The 22,073-nt window shown below is 50.0% G+C and overlaps 1 protein-coding gene across 2 annotated transcripts in view; it reads right to left on the bottom strand.

Moving 5' to 3' along the window:
- The window catches only part of BCAS4 (breast carcinoma amplified sequence 4), an 85,488-nt gene that overhangs the window by 42,672 nt on the left and 20,743 nt on the right, over positions 1 to 22,073 (bottom strand). For both annotated transcript variants that reach the window (XM_010363382.1, XM_010363383.1), the window contains exons 2-3: positions 17,668 to 17,739; positions 4,907 to 5,008 (exon numbers count right to left, since the gene is read on the bottom strand). In XM_010363382.1, coding sequence (XP_010361684.1) covers positions 4,907 to 5,008; positions 17,668 to 17,739 — 174 coding nt within the window. The remainder of the gene's footprint in view (positions 1 to 4,906; positions 5,009 to 17,667; positions 17,740 to 22,073) is intronic.

Genomic DNA, 22,073 nt, shown 5'->3' with positions numbered 1-22,073 from the left:
AAGTTCAAAATGGTGTAGTCACTTTGGAAAATTGCTTGAAACTTCCTAAAACGAGTGGAGTTCAAAATGTTGTAGTCACTTCGGAAAATTGTTTGAAACTTCCTAAAATGAGTTTCCATAGCTCTCCTAAAAAGACCTGCCAATAATTCCACTCCTAGGTTATCTACCCAAAAGAAATGAAAACATATGTCACACAAAAACTTGTACGCAACGTTCATAGCAGCATTATTCACGACAGCCGTAAAGCGGAAAGCACCCGACTATACACCAGCTAGTGCATGGACAAATGATGTACGGTCCAGCCATATACCAAAAGATGATTCAACCACAGAAGGAATGAGGTCCTGGCACATGCTACAACATAGATGAACCCTGAAACCTTTATGGCAAGTGAAAGAAGCCAAGCCCAAAAGGCCATATGTGGTATGATTCCATTAGCATGAAATGTCCAGCACAGGCAAATCCAGAGACAGAAAGTAGAAGAGTGGTTGCCAGAGTCGGGGGCTGGGGAATGGTCGCCAGTAGGCATGAGGTACCTTTTGGGAAAATGTTCTGGAATGAGATAGTGCTTATTGTTGTATCACCTGGTAAATATACCTCACACCTCCAAATGGTATACTTTAAGAATAATCGGCTGGGCATGGTGGCTCATGCCTGTAATCCCAGCACTTTGGGAGGCCAAGGCAGGTAGATCACTTGAGGTCAGGAGTTCGAGACCAGCCTGGTCAACGTGGTGAAACCCCATCTCTACTAAAAATACAAAACTTAGCCGAGTGTGGTGGGCATTCCTGTAATCCCAGCTACTCAGGAGGCTGAGGCAGAAGAATCACTCAAATCCGGGAGGCAGAGGTTGCAGTGAGCCAAGATCCTACCACTGCACTCCAGCCTGGGCAACAGAGCGAGACTCCATCTCAAAAAAAAAAGAAGTTCGAGACCAGCCTGAGCAGCAACTTAGTGAGCCTCGGTCTCTACAATGAATGAATGAATGAATGAATGAATGAATGAAAAAAAGAATAATCAATGTTGACTTCCCTGTTGGTGGGGAGTTGGGGTTACAGCAGCTGCAATCCCTCTGATGGGTCCTGTCATTCTAAGGACAGGGTACAAACTCCAGGCCTTGGCCCTACCACCCTGTGGGCTACATCCCTCACTCCAGTCTCATCCCTGACCTTGAGCTCCTCCCGGGCCCCAGGTGTCTGAGAAGCTGCCTTTTCCCGCCCCTGGACCTTTCTTTGCACAAGCTGCTCCCTCCCCAGGTTTTCTGCACCAATCTCAGGCCTTAGGGTCCAGGTCACACACTTGGGAAGCCCCCTCTGTTCCAGCTCTGGCCAGGACCCCTTGGTGTGTGCTCTTGAGGCCGACCCGCCCCACCCGGCCTGCTTCCCTGTCTAATGCTCCTCCAGGACCACCCACAGGGAACCAGACATCTCCCCTCGGTCGTATGCCCAGCACCCATCTCTGAGAAGCCCACAGTGCAGCAAATGTTTGTTGAATACGACAAGGATCTGCGTGCAAGAACCTCACCATCACTCTCATTTTATGGGGAAATGAGGCTCAGAATTTTCTGGGGTTCACACGCTAGGAGACAGCAGCACTAGGACTTGAACCCAGGCTGTGCGGCTCTAGATCAGCGCTTCGAAACAGCAGCGATCTTGCCCCCGGGGACATTTGGCCACATGTTTGGTTGTCACGCTGGGGAGTGGGGTTGGAGGAATGCTAATAGTATCTTGTGAGTGGAGGCCAGAGAGGCTGCTAAGCAACTTACAATACCCAGAGCAGCCCCACAACAGAGAATTTTCCAGGTCAGCAGCACTGGGGCTGAGAAGCCCTGCACTGGGGTGTGCGTTCCTAACCACTGGGCTGCCCGCACTCTTTGGCGGCTTCCTCCTCCTCAGGATAAAGGCCAAAGTCCTGACCTCGGATGGCAAGGGTTGGACAACCTGGCTGCTGTTGCCAGTTTCTTTGGCCCCACTGGGGTCTGATTCCCCTTTGCCCCCAATACCTGGCCTCCCAAGATCCTTCCAACATCCGAATCTCCTCCCTGCTCAGAGCCAAGATCCCGCCTGGAGTCCCTGCCTGAGCTGCACCCACCTAACACAGTTCCCACAGTTCCCCCACCCACCTAAGACAGTTCCCACAGTTCCCCCACCCACCTAACACAGTTCCCACAGTTCCCCCACCCACCTAACACAGTTCCTTCCACTCCTTCTCCAGGGTCCTATAGATCCCATACCTCAGTCACTGCTTCCCTTCACAGCACTTGCCTAATGAAAGCAAATCCTGGCCAAGTGTGAGCAGCAGAACAATGGCTCCCAAAGATGTCCATGTCCTAGTCCCAGAACCTGTGAATATGTCACCTTCCTTGGCAAAAGGGATCCTGCAGGTGTGATTAAGTTAAGGATCTTGGAATAGGAGGTCACTGTGGATCATCCAGGTAGGCCCAACATAATCTCAAGGGTCCTTACAAGAGGGAGGCAGGAGGGCCAGCAACAGAGAGACAGGAAGATGTCACTCCATAGGCTTTGAAGTGGGAGGCAGGGGCCACGAGCTGAGGAATGCAGGCAGTGCTAGAATCTGGAAAAGGCAGGAAAAAAGGCAAGGAAAGGCAAAGATTCTCCCCAGAGCCTCCGGAAGGGGCCAACCTGCCACCACCTGACTTTAGCCCCATAAGGCACATTTTGAGCTTCTGACTTCCAGAACTATAAGATAATAAATGTGTGCTGTGGACGAGTGCAGTGGCTCATGCCTGTAATCGCAGCACTTTGGGAGGCTGAGGCGGGCAGATCCTTTGAGGTCGGGAGTTCAAGAGCAGCCTAGCCAACATGGCAAAACCTTGTCTCTACTAAAAAAACAAAAATTAGCCGGACGTGGTGGCAGGTGCCTATAATCCCAGTTACTTGGGAGGCTGAGGCAGGAGAATCACTCGAACTCAGGAGGCAGAGGTTGCAGAGAGCCGAGATCATGCCACTGCACTCCAGCCAGGGCTATAGAGCGAGACTCCGTCTCAAAAAAAAAAAAAAAAAAAAAGTGTTGTTTTCTTTTCTTCTTCTTTTTTTTAAAATTGGGCAGCCTCCTAAGCCAGGGTGGGCTCAGAGAGGCTCCTAGGTGTTGTTTTAAGCCACTAAGTTCATGGTAATTTCTCCCAGCAGCGATAGGAGGCCAATGTGGTAATACCCTGCTGAGGGTCTCTCCTGGCCCTCAGTCAATATCAATGGACTGAACGCTCAGAAAGGAACGGTCCTGACAGCTGGGCCGGCCCAGGCCAGGCGAGAACCAAGCTGCAAGTCTTCACATTTTCTTTCCTCTTTCAAACGTGTGGAATAAAATTCAAATGAATCAGCTATTCCAAGGGCAAAGTTTTAATTATATTCCTGCTTCATTCTCTGCTGACAAGAATGTTAATTCTCTGCTAACTCCGTGCTGACAGCCACGCCTGCTCCCTCCCTCTGCAGCTTGGGAGGGGCTCACATTCCCTCTGGCCAGGTGACTATGACACAACCGCAAGGTCCTCTCAGCCTCCCAGTCCTCTGCTGTGCACGGAGCCAGGGTCCCAAGCCTAGGGGCCCAGGTGGATGAAGAGCGTCTGCACCGGCACATATGGGCTGGAGTCCTGGCTTGATGTAACTAGTAGTGTGACCCCAGAGAAGCGGCTGACCTTGCAAAGCTTATGCTCCTCTTCCAGGAGACGGGGGCAGTGAGGGGACTGACTCTGCAGTGCAGCAAGGAGGAAATAAGATGCCATGCATCTTAGCCAGGCGAGTAAAAGATGGGTGAGCTACGTCAGTGGTAAGGCAAGAGGGCATGGTGAGGACTGTGGAAAACTGGAGAGCCCATGCCCTTCTGAGGAGCAGCAGCCATCAGCTCCATCCATTTTTTTTTTTCAGACAGTCTTGCTCTGTTGCCCAGGCTGGAGTGCAGTGGTGTGATCTTGGCTCACTGCAACCTCTGCCTCCCAGGTTCAAGTGATTCTTGTGCCTCAGCCTCCTCAGTGTGTGCCACCACACGCAGTTGATTTTCATATTTTTAGTAGAGACAGGGTTTCACCAGGTTGGCCAGGGTGGTTTCGAACTCTTGGCCTCGATTGATTCACCCGCCTCAGCCTCCCAAAGTGCTAGGATTACAGGTGTGAGCCACCACGCCCAGCCTCCATCCATTCTTGCAAGAACACTGCAAGAATGCCACCCAGGGCCTGGAAATGTTCTCGCTCTCAATTTGGGTCATCATCACATGATGTCGATATATGTAAAAATTCACTAAATTACATACTTAGGCTTGTATACATTATATATTTATTTATGCCTTGAAACATAAACAGATTAAAGTATTTAAGGAAATGTGGGTCCAGGGTTATCAAAGTTTCTGAATTTTCAAAAGCTTAAAATGCAGATTTTTATATAAAGCACCCTGATTTTAAATGTTGGAAACAAATTCTTTTTTCTCTTTTTGAGACAGGATCTTGCTCTATCGCCCAGGCTGGAGTACAGTGGCACAATCAAGGCTCACGGTAGCCACGACCTCCTGGGCTTAAGCCATCCTCCTACCTCAGCCTCCCAAGTAGCTAGGACTAGAGGCATGCACCCACCACACCTGACTAGTTCTGTATTTTTGGTAGAGATGGGGTTTCGCCATGTTGCTGGTCTCAAACTCCTGGGCTCAAGCGATCCTTCCACATTGGCTTCCCAAAATGCTGGGATTACAGGCATGAGCCACTGCACCTGGCCTGGAAACAAATTCTTACTTGTGGTTTTTCCAAAATATCACTTGAGTGCAGACCCCCCAACTGCCACCACCAACCCCTGCATTGGGCATAATGCCTGCATATTCAAGGCCAGATCGGCGTCTTCCAGGAAAAGGGAAAAGCCAGATCAGGTTCACAGCCTCAGAACCTTCGTTTGCCTAGACGCACCTCTAGCCGGTCCACTTTGGCGTAGATGCCACGCATTTCTGTCAGTTTGGCCTTAAGGACTGGGATGTTTTCCTCCAGGATCTGTGAAGTATCACTCCTGATCTGCAAGGAACAAAACAGCTCATCAGGCCTTCTGACCTGTCACTGTGTCCTCCTGCCTGCCTCAGAGGTCGGCCAGGGTCTACGCAGACCCCACCGATGGCTGAGGTGCCAGGTGGCATCCTGCGCCAGACAGGCCCAAGAACAACCCAGAGCCCCAGGGGAGGACCAACCTCATTGCCTCTGCAGACCCAGACCTACCCAGGTATTATTTACTGAACCACAAATTAATCACTTCCCCACCAACCACCCAGCAACACCAGTCCCAAACGAAATATCTTCATTTTCTAAACCACTGAACTGGAGCAAATGGCAAGAATCAGAATCTCTTCTCTAAACCAAAGTCAAAGTCAGTCCAGTTTTCATTGCACTGGAATATTAACAAGTTGATCATTACAATTAATATTCATTAATAATGTTAATGAAAACCACAACTCTCATGTATCAGATGCTTCCGACACGCAGGCTTGTCCTAAGTACTTCCTTGCACCATCTCCTTGAGTTATCATTTTCTTCTGCTTGCAAGGGTTCCACAAGTGAACTGTATGAAGCCACATATCTTTCCCTTGATCACTGAAATCAGACGCCGATGGTTCCTTTTTCCTTCAGAACCCAAGGACCAAGCCTAACTCTTCTGTGTGTGTGAGAGAGAATGAGAGATTCCATTTTCATGTTATCACATCCTCGCTGTGCAAAAAAGGCCATATATTCATGGCTCTCAAATTCTGGGGAGCGGCTGGCCGTGGTGGCTCACGCCTTTAATCCCAGAACTTTGGGAGGCTGAGGTAGGTGGATCACCTGAGGTCAGGAGTTCAAGACCAGCCTGGCCAACATGGTGAAACCCTGTCTCTACTAAAAATACAAAAATTAGCCAGGCATAGAGCACACATGTCTAATCTCAGCTACTCGGGAGGCTGAGGCGGGAGAATTGCTTGAACCCGGGAGGTGGTGGTTGCAGTGAGCCAAGATCGAGCCATTGCACTCCAGCCTAGGTGACAGAGTGAAACTCCATCTCAAAAAAGAAAAAAAAAAATCTGGGGGAGCAACTGAATCTCCTTGGGGAAGCCTTTCAAACACTGATTCTGATTCCCAGCCTCTCCTAGTTTGAGAATCTGCATTTTCAGCCAACACTCTGAGGCAACATTGGAATAGGAATCTGGGGACCACTGTTACAGAAACACCAGTGGGGCACAGCAGGAGCTGGACTAAGGATTCAGGCTAGTGTTTAAATTTAGCCCTACCCACCATGAGCTCTGTGACCTTGGGCAACTCACTGCACCTCTCTGAGCCCTCCTTTGCTCACTGGGACAGTGGTGAGATGATGATGGTCCTTTCGCTGGGATGCTGAGGATGAGCTGTTTAGCACAGTGCTGGCGTGGAGTGTGGAGGCGGCTTCTGACGTGCTCCCCGGGGTCTCACCCTCCTGGTATCCTCACCCTCAGGTAATCTCCTCCCCTAGATTTTGGGCTAGGCCTAGTGGCTTTAGTTTGTTTGTTTGTTTTTTGAGACTGAGTCTGGCTCTGTTGCCCAGGCTGGAGTGAAGTGGTGCAATCTCAGCTCACTGTAACCTCCGCCTCCCAGGTTCAAGCGATTCTCCTGCCTCAGCCTCCTGAGTCGCTGGGACCACAGGTGCGCACCACCATGCCCGGGTAGTTTTTGTATTTTAGTGGAGACAGGGTTTCACCACGTTGGCCAGGTTGGTCTTGAACTTCTGACCTCAAGTAATCCACCTGCCTCGGCCTCCCAAAGAGCTGGGATTATAGGGGTGAGTCACCACTCCTGGCCCTAAATTTTGATTAAAAAAAAGTTTTTTTGAAAACTGTAACTATTTTTCCTCTTCTTTCTGCCTAAGTATATCAGACTTCTCGTGGTTATCATGAAAATCTGCTCCCACCACTGTTCAGAATGACATTTCCCCCTTGCCCTGGGTTTCCTGAGACCTTCGCCCCATTGCTCTTTATGTGTAAAACCAAACTCCTCCATGCCTCTCCCCACACCTAGCCCTCTGCTGGTCACAGCACCGCCATCTCTCTGGGCACCCAGCTGTAGGTGTCCAGTGTCCTCAGGGATACTCGTTTTTCATGCCCTGATCCCACAAGGTCAAAGATCAGCCCTGAGAGGGTGGCATGTGGTATCAGGCTGCCCGGCCTAAGCCCCTGCCCCACTGTTCTCCACTATGACACGAGGCTGGTCCCCTATCCTCCCTGGGCCTCGGTTTCCTCATCTCATATTTTGATGAAAAAAAAAATTTGCAGGCTGGACACAGTGGCTTACACCTGTAATCCCAGCAGTTTGGGAGGCCAAGGCAGGCAGATCACCTGAGGTGAGGAGTTCAAGACTAGCCATAGCCAAAATGGAGAAACCCTGTCTCTAATAAAAATACAAAAGTTAGCTGGGTATGATGGCGCGTGCCTGTAGTCCCAGCTACTCAGGAGGCTGAGGCACGAGAATTGCTTGAACCCGGGAAATGGAGGTTGCAGTGAGCCAAGGTGGTGCCACTGCACTCCAGCCTGGGTGACAGTGCAAGACCCTGTCTCTAAAACAAACAAAAATTCAAGTGGGACTCCCATGAGAAATGGCTGATTCTAGGACTGAGCTGAGCCTGGAGCATCTTGTAGCCCAGAAAGCAAGAAAGTGTTCCACAAAATAAAGGATGAGATGGGGCTTACCCAAGAGACACAGAAGCCAACCTGCAGAATGAAATGGCCAAAGCTGGGACAAGCTGAGCAACAAAAAATTAACATCGCATTAGATCATAGCTCAAAGTACAAAGTGAACGTGCACAAACCTATTGTGGGAAACGGCAAATTCCACTGGCGAAAGCCGCAGGCACCACCTTATGCAGGTTCACATCCATGATGCCACGTGGGCATCGGGTACCCTCTGATGGGATGTGATAAGACTCCTCCTCCTCTGTGGTGATCGTTCCACAAATTCCTGTCTCCAGTCTAACCACATGAAAAACGTCACAAAAATCGAGGGACCTTCTGTGAAACACCTGACCAGCACGCCTCGAAACTGCACAAGTGATGAAAAGCAAGGTAAGACTGAAACTGTCACAGGCCGGCAAAGACTAAGGAGATGTGACAATCTCGTGCCATGTGGCACCTTAGACTGGATCCTGGAACAGAAAGACGGCACTCATGGGAAACTGGTGACATCAAAACAAACTGTGGAGTTCAGTGAATAGCAACATACCAATGCTGGTTTCTTTGTTTTTTTTTTTTTTTTTTGGAGGGGGTGTTTTTTTTTTGTTGTTGTTGTTTTTTATAGGGTCTTGCTTTGTCACCCAGGCTGGAGTGCAGTGGCGCGATCATGGCTTGTTGCAGCCTCGACCTCCTGGGCTCAAACAATTCTCCAGCCTCAGCCTCTTGAATAGCTGGGACTATAGCTGTCCACCACCATGCCCAGCTAATTTTTTATCTTTTGTAGAGACAGGGTTTCACTGTGTTGTTCAGGCTGGTCTCGAACACCTGGCCTCAAGCTATCCTCCTGCCTCAATCCAAAGTGCTGGGTTTACAGGCGTCAGCCATTGTGCCTGGCCCCTTAGTACTGACAAATGTACCATGGTGATGTGAGATGTTAACAGTGGGGGCCAGGAACACAAGACCAGCCTGGACAACATAGCGAGGCACTATCTCCATTAAAAAATTAAAAATGTATTTTAGGCCGGGCGCGGTGGCTCAAGCCTGTAATCCCAGCACTTTGGGAGGCCGAGACGGGCGGATCACGAGGTCAGGAGATCAAGACCATCCTGGCTAACCCGGTGAAACCCCGTCTCTACTAAAAAATACAAAAAAAAACTAGCCGGGCGAGGTGGCGGGCGCCTGTAGTCCCAGCTACTCGGGAGGCTGAGGCAGGAGAATGGCGTAAACCCGGGAGGCGGAGCTTGCAGTGAGCTGAGATCCGGCCACTGCACTCAGCCCGGGAGACAGAGCGAGACTCCGTCTCAAAAAAAAAAAAAAAAAAAAAAAAAAAAAAAAAAAAAAAAAAAAAAAAAAAATACAAAAAACTAGCCGGGCGAGGTGACGGGCGCCTGTAGTCCCAGCTACTTGGGAGGCTGAGGCAGGAGAATGGCGTAAACCCGGGAGGCAGAGCTTGCAGTGAGCCGAGATCCGGCCACTGCACTCCAGCCTGGGGGACAGAGTGAGACTCCGTCTCAAAAAAAAAAAAAAATGTATTTTAAAAAATTTAGGGTTAATATGGCAACTCTCTGAACAATCTTTGCAACTTTTCTGTAAATATAAACTATTCAAAAATAAAAAATACATAAATGTAGTTTTAAAAATTCAAGTAATTAGCTCTGAATCTACAGCTTCTCTTAAGTCAGCAGCTTTGGCAATGATGGGCCTGAGTCTCCCCAGGCAGCAAAGGCCGAGGCTGCTCCCTCCAGATGGGCCTGAGTGCTGGGGTTTCCACAGTCATCACCCCTCCCCACTGTCTCACCCCAGCTCCACGCTCTGCCTGGCTCCAGCATTTGTTACCAGTGACAGGGAAAAGTCCTCAGTCTCCTCCCTTTCTTCCCCAAGGCCGGATTTCTAGAGAGAAGCTCATTCCTCAACAAGGCTTAACTTGGAGAAAATCACCCTGATGTAGCAAAGAGCAGATAATTAATTCCAGGGCAAGGTCAGAACACGGGGGAGCAAACCTGAATCTATCTTTCTGTTAATTTCTAAAGAAACAAACTGGGGGAGGGGTGAGAATGAGTTTGGGGGTATGGGCTGGGATTGGCAACCTACAGGAGACAAAGTGGCAGAAAGGAGATTCAGGGACCACCCTTGCCCCCTAAATCCCAAAGAACTGGGAACAAAGAAGTCTCTTCTCTTTTTTTTTTCCTTATTTTTATTTGTTTATTTTTTTGTTTATTTATTTATTTTTTTTTTTTTTGAGATGAGTCTTACTCTCCCAGACTGGAGTGCAGTGGCGCCATCTCTGCTCACTGCAACCTCTGCACCCAGATTCAAGTGATTCTCCTGCCTCAGCCTCCCGGGTAGCTGGGATTACAGGCACCCGCCACCACGCCTGGCTAATTTTTGTATTTTTAGTAGAGAAGGGGTTTCACCATGTTGGCCAGACTGATCTTGAACTCCTGACCTCAAGTGATCCACCCACCTTGGCTTCCCAAAGTGCTGGAATTACAGGCGTGAGCCATGGCGCCCGGCCTCTTATTTTATTTTTAGAGAAATCCCTTCTCTGATGCAGCTTCTCCAATGGCTGAAACCAAAGGCAACAGGGAACTGTTTGTACCTGCCCAGAGGTTTACCCAGAGGTAGTTACTCAGAATGAGGGGCCAGGGAGGGCAATCCCAGGGGCTGAAAGACCCCAAACCTTACCCTTGGTTCCACCCTGGGCTGGGAACCATAAAAGAAACTTTAGGGCCAGGTGCAGGGGCTCACACTTGTAATCCCAATTCTTTGGGAGGCTGAGGTGAGAGGATCACTGGAGGCCAGGAGTTCAAGACCAGTCTGGGCAACATAGTGAGGCACCATCTCGATTTAAAAAATTAAAAATTTATTAAAGGAAAAAACAGAACTGTAGGGTTAACGGAGGTCCAGTTTAGAGGGGCATGATACCAACAGAGCACACTCCATGACCTCTCACTGTGTGCTGGGAACAGGCCCTGTGAGGCAAGAAATATTTCTTCTTCAACCTTATTTTATGGGAGATAAAATTGAGGCTCAGAGAAACTAAATGAGCTGGCCCAAGGTCACAAAGCCAGAAAGTGGGAGAGGGAGGATTCCAATCCAGATGGGCCTGAGGCCACCCTTCCTAATACCAGAGGTCTACAGATGTCGTTCCATCGGGCCAACACAGTGTCAGCCCAACCATGCCTAAAAAAAAGTAAAACCAAACCAGATGCCAAGATATCCAAGTCAGGATATTACCCTTAGAAACCCAGATCTTGGCCGGGCGCGGTGGCTCAAGCCTGTAATCCCAGCACTTTGGGAGGCCAAGGCGGGCGGATCACGAGGTCTGGAGATCGAGACCATCCTGGCTAACACAGTGAAACCTCGTCTCTACTAAAAAAATACAAAAAACTAGCCAGGCGAGGTGGCGGGCGCCTGTAGTCCCAGCTACTCCGGAGGCTGAGGCAGGAGAATGGCGTGAACCCGGGAGGCGGAGCTTGCAGTGAGCTGAGATCTGGCCACTGCACTCCAGCCTGGGCGGCAGAGCGAGACTCCGTCTCAAAAAAAAAAAAAGAGACCCAGATCTCTGGCTTCTTGTGAAAAATCAGAAGACCTGGCCACACTGAGCCCATGTTCCACATGGCAACAATCAGCTGGAGCTGAGTGCCACTTTTGTTAACCCCAGTCCCCTTCACTCCCTACAGTCTCCCCAACATGGAATCCATGGCTACCCAGAGGAGCACTTTCTTCTTATGGAAGAGTCAAAAGAAAAGTGGCACATTTTTCACCTCCAACTCACTTCTCATCACATTACAGGTGTTTACATTGGCGCACCTTGGGGTACGCTCTGAGAAGAGCAGAGAGATTTCAGTGAAGAAGCCTCCATGATCTAGAGCCTCTGCCAGGACAAACACCCAACCAGGTGTGCTAGCCTGGGGGGTCCCAGACCCTTCCCCCAACTATCCTCCCACCTCTCCAGAGCTGGTCTCCAGAGCCCAGAAGTCTGGGCAGCAGGTGCTGAGGTCATCACAGAGCAAAGTCATCTGTCCAGAATGATTCAGGGCCCCTAGGAAGGAGAGCCAAACGCACTCGACCAGAGAACATGCACCCACGCCAAATGCAACTGCTGGGCCAAGGCCAACAGGAAATGTTCTCCATTTATGTGAGCGAAGTAAGAGTCTGCTCCTTGGCAGAAGGTGGGCCCAAGGCCACTGGAGTCTCAGAGGGAGCGGACAAGCTACCCAAACCCCACAGGGCACTGAGCTGAAAGGCTTTACAAATCCAGCCTTACTGTGGATAACTTCATCAGCGTCATGCCCCACTGGTGCTTTCGTAATAATGATGATGGCATTAGTAGCTATCATTTATTAGTCATTTAATAAATAGCAGGTACTGTGCTCAGCAATGATCTAAGCGACACAAAGGAAAGGGCACAGCTCATAAGTGGAACAGCTTGAGGAATCCACACATATGTTTACATCTGTGTAACCACCACCCAGACTAAAATATAGAATATTTCATCACCCCGTAAGGCCTCCTGCAGGCCATGACTACCCTCCCCAGACCAACCACTACTGGACTTAGACCACCCATAGATTAGTTCTGCCTGTTGCTGAACTTCAGAGTAGTGGAATGACACAGAATGTATTCTTGTGTCAAGCTTTTCTTTTTAAATTTATTATTATTATTTAAAAATAAAGATGGGGTTTCCCTATGTTGCCCAGGCTGGTCTCAAACTCCTGAGCTCAAGCAGCCCTTCCAGTTTGTCCTCCCAGAGAGCTGGAATTACAGGTGTGAGCCATCATGCCTGGCCATGACTTCTTTTGCTCCATATCACATGTGTGAGATCATCTCTGTTGCTGTGTATAGCAGTCAATTCTTTTTCATTGCTGTGTAGTATTCCAATATATGCATAAACAACAGTTGCTTTACTCATTCTACTGCAGATGGACATTTCGGATGTTTACAGTTTGGAGTATCACGAATAAGGCTTCTTTTTTGGGGGGGGGATGGAGTCTCACTCTGTCACCTAGGCTGGAGTGCAGTGGCACGATCTCAGCTCATTGCAACTTCCACCTCCCGGGTTCAAGTGATTCTCCTGCCTCAGCTTCCCGAGTAGCTGGGACTACAGGTGCATGCCACTACACCCGACTAATTTTTGTATTTTTAGTAGAGATAGGGTTTCGCCATGTTGGCCAGGCTGGTCTTGAACTCCTGAGCCTCAGGAGATCCACCTGCCTCAGCCTCCCAAAGTGCTGGGGTTACAGGTGTGAGCTACCACGCCCGGCAAATAAGGCTTCTATGAACATTTGTGTGTGAATCTTTGTATGGTTTGGGCACTTGTTTTCATTCCTTATTGGTAATGACAAGGGCTAAAATTGCTGGGATGTAGGTTAAGCACATGTTCATCTTTGTGACAGGCTGGGTGCGGTGGCTCACGCCTGTAATCCCAGCACTTTGGGAGGCTGAGGTGGGCGGATCACTTGAGGTCAGGAGTTTGAGATCAGCCTGGCCAACATGGTGAAACCCCATCTCTACTAAAAATACAAAAATTAGCCAGGCGTGGTGGTGGGCACCTGTAATCCCAGCTACTCAGGCACAAGAATCGCTTGAACCCAGGAGACGGAGGTTGCAATGAGCTGAGATAGCGCCACTGCACTACAGCCTGGGTAACAGAGTGAGACTGTGTCTCCGAAAAAACAAAACAAAACAAAAAAACCTGTAAGAAACTGCCAAGCTGTTTTTCAAAGTGGCTGTGGGTTTTTTTTCATTTCTACCAGCAATGTATCAGAGCTTCGTTGCTCTCCATCCTTGCCAACACTCGGTATTTTGGTGGTTTTTAAGATCTAGCCATTCTAGTGGGTGTAAAGCACACATCTCTCTGCCTCATCTAACCCTTACAGTAACTCTTTGGAGATGGAAACTATTTGTAGTGGATTTAAGGATGGCCACAAATTCCTTAATTCCTTCCATGAAGGGGTAGAATACAGGTTCTCTCCCCTGATTCTGGCTGGGCTGTGTAACTGCTTTGACCAATAAACTACAACAGAAGTGACACTGTGTCAATTTCCACACTCAGGCCTCAAGACATGTGGCAGCTTCCCTCCTGCCCATTGGACTGCTTGCTCTGGGGAGGTCAAACAGCCATGCTACGAGGAAGCCCACGCCAGCCACATGCAGAGCGTGCACGAGAAAGTTACACCAACCAGCCCCAGTCAGCCCAGCCCAGGTACCAGACAAGTGATGAAGGAGCCAGCTTCGACTCAAATGAGCTGAGTCCTCTGTGCCCTGCTCCAGCCCACAGAATAAATGGGTGGTTGTTCTACATCACGAAATTTTCGGGTAGTTTGACACAGCAATAGACAATCAGAACCAATGTCTTCATTTTATGGAGGAAAAAATAAAGGTTCAGAGAGGTAATGTGACGTGTCCATGGCCCCACAGTGGGAGGAATCAGAACGTGAAGTGCCAACAACTGGCATTATATCAAATGTCAAAAGAGGTCCCAGAACAAAGGGGTGAATTTCAGTGACAGGGAGTGATCAGGATAGGCTAGCGGAAGAACTAATAGAGCAGACAGGAAGCTGGACTTTGATTTCTAACAGCCCAATTTTATCAGAAAGGAAGTGGCTTCTCTCTAAACCGTGCAGCCCAGGGCCTGCCTTCTCTCGGACGTGTAAATTGATCAAACAGTGTTTCTGAAGACCGAGGCAGGGACCTGGGGGGACAGTGGTCCATGGTGTGACATCACCCGCCCCTAGAGGACCCTACTCATCCCTAGCTTGGATTTCAAAGCAGCTCTTAAAGAGAAAAAGAGGCCCCAAGCTAGGGCTGATCACCAGACACCTCTCTCTGCAGTCAGGTAGTCCCACAGCACACAGCAAACATACCAGGTAAGCCAAGCGTGAAGCTCTAGGGGCCAAGAGGATTTCTAGAATATAAATGGCATTGGCACAGCGTGCCCATGCAGGGGCTGTAAGCTCAAACACCCCCAGGGGTCCCAAAAGCGTCACGTATTTGCAGAACTGGCTGGGCACATCCTGTCAACACAGACACATGGGAAGAGACTGCTTCCAAAAGGATGAATGTTCTCTTCCATTTCTTGGAACACGGGATCCTCTTGGTCTGGCTTTATTTTCCCACTTTCAGTAGGGTCAAAAGAACACAGAAACATCATCTATCAAAAATACACAAGCACGTGGCGGCTGTGGAGTCAGGAAGGCTCCCCGGGGGCAGCTGGCACTGCAGCAAGCTGGAAAGCACATTCGCTGCCCACAGCAGGCGGTCGCTTGCTTGCCACGTGACATGGTGGCCGACACTTGCTAGGTAGGAATGAGTACCCCAGGAGGGCCAGATCTTTGCTTTCCTGAGAGAAACCAGAACTCCAGATTTTTCACATGAAATTCTAAAAATGTCACAAGCTAATGCCTTTTTTCCCCCCCAGAAACATCAAATTATCTGCAGGCAGGATTGGACCTGTGGGTCATCTGTGTGTGGCTGCAGGATTAAATCTTTCCATGAAGCATCTCCAGGCTTCGAGTGAGGAGGACCTGCCCAATGCTGCCTGCAATCTTGAGTCTCCTGGCAACACAGACACACACTTCCCACCACAGGAAGCTGCGATGGTTTTTCAGGGCTGGGCCACATGGGTCTCTCTCCACCTGTCCACACGGACTCCTGCCCCCAGCCCTCTTCAGGCTGATGCTGGGTCTCCTTGCACAGAATGCCCACGTGGATGACGGGATGGGATTTGAGAACAAAGGTGTCCCTGGAGCATCCATCCACACCATCCTCCCAACCTGCCTTCCCTGCCTGCAGCCACGATCCTCCACCCGGTGCCCAGCCACACCACATCCCTGGCCTCCCCACCTTTGCACAGGCTGGTCCCTCTGCCTGAATGCCCTCCTTCCCAATCTGTTGAATTCTTTGTTTCTCCTTCCAGTCCCAGATTCATTACCACCTGTTCTACAAAGCCTTCCCAATTTCCTAGGCAGGACTTAACACCCCTGGCTCTGGAATCCCTTTACACCTTGACCTTACCTTCACGACAGCACTGTAGCATGGGATGGCACCAACTGGTACCCAAATCAGCCTCCCCACGTACACTGGGGCTTGGTGGGGATGGAGATGGACTGAACTGTCTCTGCCTACTCAAGCTTATCACGGAGCCCATTCCTGGGAAAGTGCCCAATACAGCCAGGCGTGGTGGCTCACGCCTATAATCCATCCCAGCACTTTGGGAGGCTGAGGCGGGAGGATCGCTTGAGGCCAGGAGTTCGAGACCAGCCTGGTCAACGTGGTAAAACCCCATCTCTACTAAAAATACAAAAATTAGCCGGGCATGGTGGCGCATGTTTGTAATCCCAGCTACTCGGGAGGCTGAGGCCGGAGAATCACTTGAACCCGGGAGGCAGAGGTTGCAGTGAGCTGAGATCGCATCATTGCACTCCAGCCTGGGGGACAGAGCGAGACTCTGTCTCGAAAGGAAGGAAGGAAGAAAGGAAGGGAGGGAGGGAGGGAGGGAAAGACAGACAGACAGAAGGAAAGAGAGAGAGAGAGAGAGAGAGAAAGAGCCCAATGCATGGTGGTAAAGAAAGGACAATCCAGGCTATTAAAAGCCTGTCTTGTTACCTGGCTCCCACCTGGACCCACATCTGAACATAAAACTTGACTCAAGAGAAGAAACCACATAGTTCCTCTTGGGATTTCTGCTGTGACCCTAGAAGCTGGGCCAAGGTCTGCTGCATATACAGGGATGACTCAGTGCCTGCTGTCTAGGGTGGCTTTGTGCCGGGCACAAAGGAAGGTGTTCAATGAACACCTGGGGCTGCTGTTACTGTTACTCCCTTGGGTTCTCACACTCTCAGGGTCCGGACACGGTGCTTCTCAGGGACATAAACGCATACCACTGGGCCCAGGTGGGCAGGCTTCCTCCATTCTGGGGAGACACAGGGCCTGGTCACAACATGGAGCACTTTGGGCCTCCAGGCAGACACCTCAAGCCCAGGTTACTGGCTTGCCTCTAACAAGCTTGGGAGCTTCTAGAAAATTCTATCAGTGCTCCCGGGGGCTCCTCACCTGGCTGGCAGCAATCCTGGGAACACTGGGATCTAGAAACAATTTTTCTTTTCTTTTCTCTTTTTCTTTTTTGAGACACAATCTTGATCTATCACCTAAGCTGGAGTGCAGTGGTGCAATCTCAGCTCACTGCAACCTCCACCTTTTGGGTTCAAGCAATTCTCCTGCCTCAGCCTCCTGAGTAGCTGAGATTACAGGTGCCTACAACCATACCAGCTAATTTTTGTATTTTTGGTAGAGCCAGGGTTTCACCATGTTGGTCAGGCTGGTCTTAAACTCCTGACCTCAGGTGATCTGCCCGCCTCGGCCTCCCAAAGTGCTGGGATTACAGGTGTGAGCCACTGCACCCAGCCTCTAGAGGCAATTTCTAGAGACTCTGGCTTGGGAGGCCTTGTCTTCTGGGCCATTGTCTTCTATCTTCCACCTCAATCAGGCTAGGAGATTTGGGCCAACCAGGCAGAGTAAGAGGTAAAAGCAGAGAGAACAGAAGGATTCAAGAAGGAACTCGATGCCCAACTCCACTGCGGGCTATGGCCCAGGCAAGAGGCTCCTCCTAGGCCTCACAGGCCTGAAGCCATTTCCTGGCTGTCTCCATGTTTGCACAGGGGACGGTGCAGAGCTGAGGAAAGTTAAATATAGTCTAGTGTCCCCGCTGAACGGCTCCCTGCATCGGTGCCCGAGAGTGCCACCTTGTGGTCCACTCCTGGCTCCTCTGCGGAATAAAAACCATCTCGGGGGAAGGACGAGATCAAGATGGCCGCCTCAGGAAGCACTTGGGGTTGAGAGTGAGAGAGAGAGAGTAGGGAGTGTTTGCACGTGGTTTTCCTCTCAGCGCTGGCTGCTGCCCCATTCCTTCTGGTTGCTAACTCACCACCAAAATGGCTTCCCCAGAAAACTCCAGCAAGGACCCGAAGTCTGGCCTGGGCCTAAATCCACGCCTCCCAGGCAGCCACTCACCAGGTCAGCCAGGCTGCAAAACTCCTCCAGCCTGAGGAGCATGCCCTCGATGGTCTCCTCCACCTCCTTCGCCTGAAAAAGAGACGACATCCTGGAGATTAGCAAGTGGTTTCCAGGGAGACAAACACCCTTCATTTTTTTTTTTTTTTAAAGCAAACTAAGTCTTAGGATTATGTGCCCAGTTCCTGCTCGACCCCCTTCCACTGCCTCCTTTGAAAGAGCAATAAACGGGCAGCAGTCCTGGCACCCATCACAGAGGACTAGTTAAAGCCACCACGGCCTCTCCATTCTACACAGCTTTCAAAAGAGACAAGATCAACAAATACAGGAAATAAGCTACCCTTACCTTCCACATTGTACAGATGAGGCTCAGAGAGGTGGGGTAGCCTGCTCAAGATCACAAGGTTAACAAACAGCACGGGGCAAGAATCCTAATCCAGATGGAGTCCACAGCCTCACAGCCTGCTCTAATAAACACAGTGGCCCTGGTGATACCCCGGAGAGGAAAAGCAAGCTGCAGACAGTGCCAGACACAAACTATACCAAAAAAATGTCTGAGGCGGGCAGATCACCTGAGGTCAGAAGTTTGAGACCAGCCTGACCAACATGGTGAAACCCCATCTCTACTAAAAATACAAAAATTAGCCAGGCATGGTGGTATGTGCCCATAGTCACAGGCTGAGGCTGGAGAATCACTTGAACCTGGGAGGCGGAGGCGCAGTGAGCCGAGATCCCACCACTGCACTCCAGCCTGGGACTCTGACAAGGGAAACTTGAATTTTTTATGTTATGTAAAGGGTCTGTGGCCAGGAGCAGTGGCTCATGCCTGTAGTCCCAACATTTTGGGAGTCCGAGGCAGGAAGATCACTGAAGTCCAGGAATTCGAGACCAGTCTGGGCAACATGGTGAGGCTCCGTCCCTTTTAAAAAAAAAAAATTTGGCCGGGTGCAGTGGCTCACACCTGTAATCCCAGCACTTTGGGAGGCTGAGGCGGGTGGATCACGAGGTCAGGAGATCGAGACCATCCTAGCCAACATGGTAAAACCCCGTCTCTACTAAAAATATGAAAATTAGCCAAGTGTGGTGCACCCCTGTAGTCCCAGCTACTCAGGAGACTGAGGCAGGACAATCTCTTGAACCCGGGAGGTAGAGGCTGCAGTAAGCCACTGCACTCCAGCCTGGGTGACACAACGAGATTCCATCTCAAAAAAAAAAAAAATTAGCCAGGCATGGTGGCGCATGTCTGTAGTCCCAGCTACCCAGGAGGCTGAGGCTGCAGTGAGCAGAGTGATCGCACCACTGCACTCCAGGCTGGGCGACAGAGTGAGAACTTGTCTTTAAAAAAAAAGAGAAGAAGAAAAAACACCCAGTCATCAGGCCGGACATTAAAATACATGAGTGAAGCAGGCCATCGGGGTTGTGCTGATCTCAGAGGTGCTCATCCAGTCCTCCAGCTGCTGGCCACTAGCCTCCATCAGGAAACGCAGGCCCAGAGCTACCAGATTTTCCATTTTCCAAGAGAAGCCAGAAATCCTAATTTGATAGGAAATGCCCCAATGTTTAAACATGGGAACACATTAAAAAAAAACCCTTTAATGCCCCACAAATGAAGCCAATCACGAACGTGCAAAGGGTCTGCCAGTGTACAACTGCTTCGTGCACTTCTGTAAAAATTAGGGAAATAATCAGGGGTTTGGCCAGGTGTAGTGGCTCACGCCTGTAATCCCAACACTTTGGGAAGCCAAGGCAGGCCAATCATCCGAGGCCAGGAGTTTGAGACCAGCCTGACCAACATGGCGAAACCCCGTCTCTACTAAAAATACAAAACTTAACCGGAAGCGATGGCATGCGTCTGTAGTCCCAGCTACTCAGGAGGCTGAGGCAAGAGGACTACTTGAACCCGGAAGGAGGAGGTTGCAGTGAGCCGAGATCGTGCCACTGTACTCCAGCCTGGGTGACAGAGCAAGATCTGTCTTAAAAAAAAAAAAAATTAGGGCTTTCCCCCCCAAGTATCTACTACTTTTATGACTTCTAAAATACCAGTTTCTGTTGTTATTTTTGTAATGGCCAGCATGCAGGAAGAAAGTTCACCCAGCACATGATCTGCTTTCCCTACCAGGCCACATCGTCCTGCTCCAGGGAGGCGTGCTCAGGGTTTCTGGGCAGGCCTAGTCCCTGCCTCCTGCACCTGAAGGCTCCCTCACCACCCACTTGTCCCCAGAGAACTGTTTATATAGCACCAGTTCCTGCTGCTTCCAGCATGAGCCATCTCCACCACAACAAAATAAACGACTGTGCAAAAAAACATCTTTCAGGCTGGAGTATAAATAGTACCAAGTTGCAATTTTAAACTCTGCAACCTTCATCTCACAGCTGGGACTATTTCTGTGCCTCAATGCGGGAGAGGGGAGAGAAGACTCGGAAAAAGAAAGATCATCCCCTCACCCAACCCGCAAATTAAATTACAATGAGAAAATGTCATTATCGCACTAAGAGAGAAAGGATGGAGCCAAGAGGTCACTGTGGTGGGAGAAGGTTGGTTGTTCTTTCTGATCCAGGGGAAAGAGAAGAGTGGGGCACAGCGGGTGATGGAGAGATCCTGGGGGTGCAGGTGCTCATAATGCAGACCTGGGTCCAGATGCGCTTAAGAACACACAACCTGCATGAGAGGCCACAGAAGCCCACGCCCCAACTGGGTGGGATGCCTCCTTCCCAAGATGTGTCTGCAGCCCTGTGCTTGTAGGAAGCGCATCACAACCCATCCTGGCCCGCTCAGGAAGGGCATGGCGTGGTCACGGCACTGCTGGGTTCACCTTACCCTCTGCCAGTCATGCAGCTGGAACCCAATGGCTTAACCTCTGCATTTCACTGCTGCTGGATCCCCTGTGACAGGAACCATCATGCCCGTTTGGCAGAATGCTCAGGAGGTTAACCTGACATCATAGATGTGGTTAACAGAGTGCTGACACACAATAGGTGCGTGATAAGAGGTTGCTTTCCATAGCTCGATTCCTCTCTTTTTTGTATTTTAATTTTTGTAGAGACAGGGGTCTCACTATGTTGCCCAGGCTGGTCTCAAGCTCCTGGCCTCATGCAATCCTCCTGCCTCAGCCTCCCAAAGTGCTGAGATGATAGGCATGAGCCACTGCACCCACCCAATCTCTTTTACCATAGAATAAAAACAAGGACTAGACACTGTATTTGAATTACTTCATTTACTTCTCACAAGAACCCTATGCAGTAGGTGCTACTATTTCCCTCTTTTTATGGATTGAGAAACAGAGGATCAGAGAGGTTAAGTCCCTTGCTCAAGCTCACACAGCTAATAAATATTGAAGCCAGAATTTGACCCTGAGCACTCTAACTCCAGAGCTAGAATGTGTAATAAGATGTTCTTTGGGGCTGGGTACAGTGGCTCACGCCTGTAATCCCAACACTGGGAGGCTGAGGCCAGAGGATCGCTTGGCCCAGGAGTTCCAGTCCAGCTTGGGCAACAGGGGGAAAGAAAACTAGCTGGGCACGGTGGTGCACACCTGTGTGGTCTGGGTGTACTTGAGAGGCTGAGGTGGGAGGGTCACTTGGGCCTAGGAGGTTGAGGCTACAGTGAGCTGTGATGCGTCACTGCACTCCTGGGTGACAGAGCGAGATCATCTCAAAACAAAAACAAGATGCTCTTGGGGAAGGTTAGAAATGTGTCCCCTTCATTGCTGCTTGTCAGCTATGGTCAGTCCTCCACCTCACCCCCTGGTACCTAGGGAGGTTCCCAAAAGCAGGAGGGAGCAAAGTGAGCATTTGCCGACTGTCTGGTCAGCAAAGGGAGAAACAAGCCTGACCAACCAACAGGAAGAAACATTCCCAACCAACAGGAAGGCGCTCAGGATAAGCCAGCCCACCATGCCCACAAATCATCCATGGGGCAATTTTCTCTCAAGATTATCCCCTAAGTGGCCTCAGAAATGAGAGTCCTGCAGGCTGCAGCCCACGTGCCTTTTTAACCAGCCTGTGAGCAGATGAATGCCCTCGCTGTTCTTTGCAACCCCCTGGGCATAAACTGCTCCACTCAGAGGGGAAGGAGGCGAGAGGCTCACTTTAAGTGACATTCAAGGAAGGACCAGTGGAGATGGTGAGTGTTTTTTTTTTAAAACAAACACCTGCAAATCATGGTTTTCACTGTCTTTTCCCACATCCCCTCTTCTCACAAAGTGGCAGTGCAAACTTCCCAGCTGGGAATGCCCAGACATTGAAGAGGGGCTGGCCCTGCTCACCAAGGGGCTAGCACAAAAAAAAAAAAAAAAAAAAAAAAAAAAAAACACCAAAAAGGTCCCCACCCACTATCTTCTCTAACTCAACAAATGGAAACTCCATCGTCCCCTTGCTCAGGTCAAATACTTCAGAGCACTCTCAAC

This window comes from Rhinopithecus roxellana, chromosome 13, assembly GCF_007565055.1.
Source record: "Rhinopithecus roxellana isolate Shanxi Qingling chromosome 13, ASM756505v1, whole genome shotgun sequence".
Taxonomy (NCBI): domain Eukaryota; kingdom Metazoa; phylum Chordata; class Mammalia; order Primates; family Cercopithecidae; genus Rhinopithecus; species Rhinopithecus roxellana.
The sequence above is the reverse complement of the archived record's forward strand: the minus strand, read 5'-3'. Positions and strand labels throughout refer to the sequence as shown.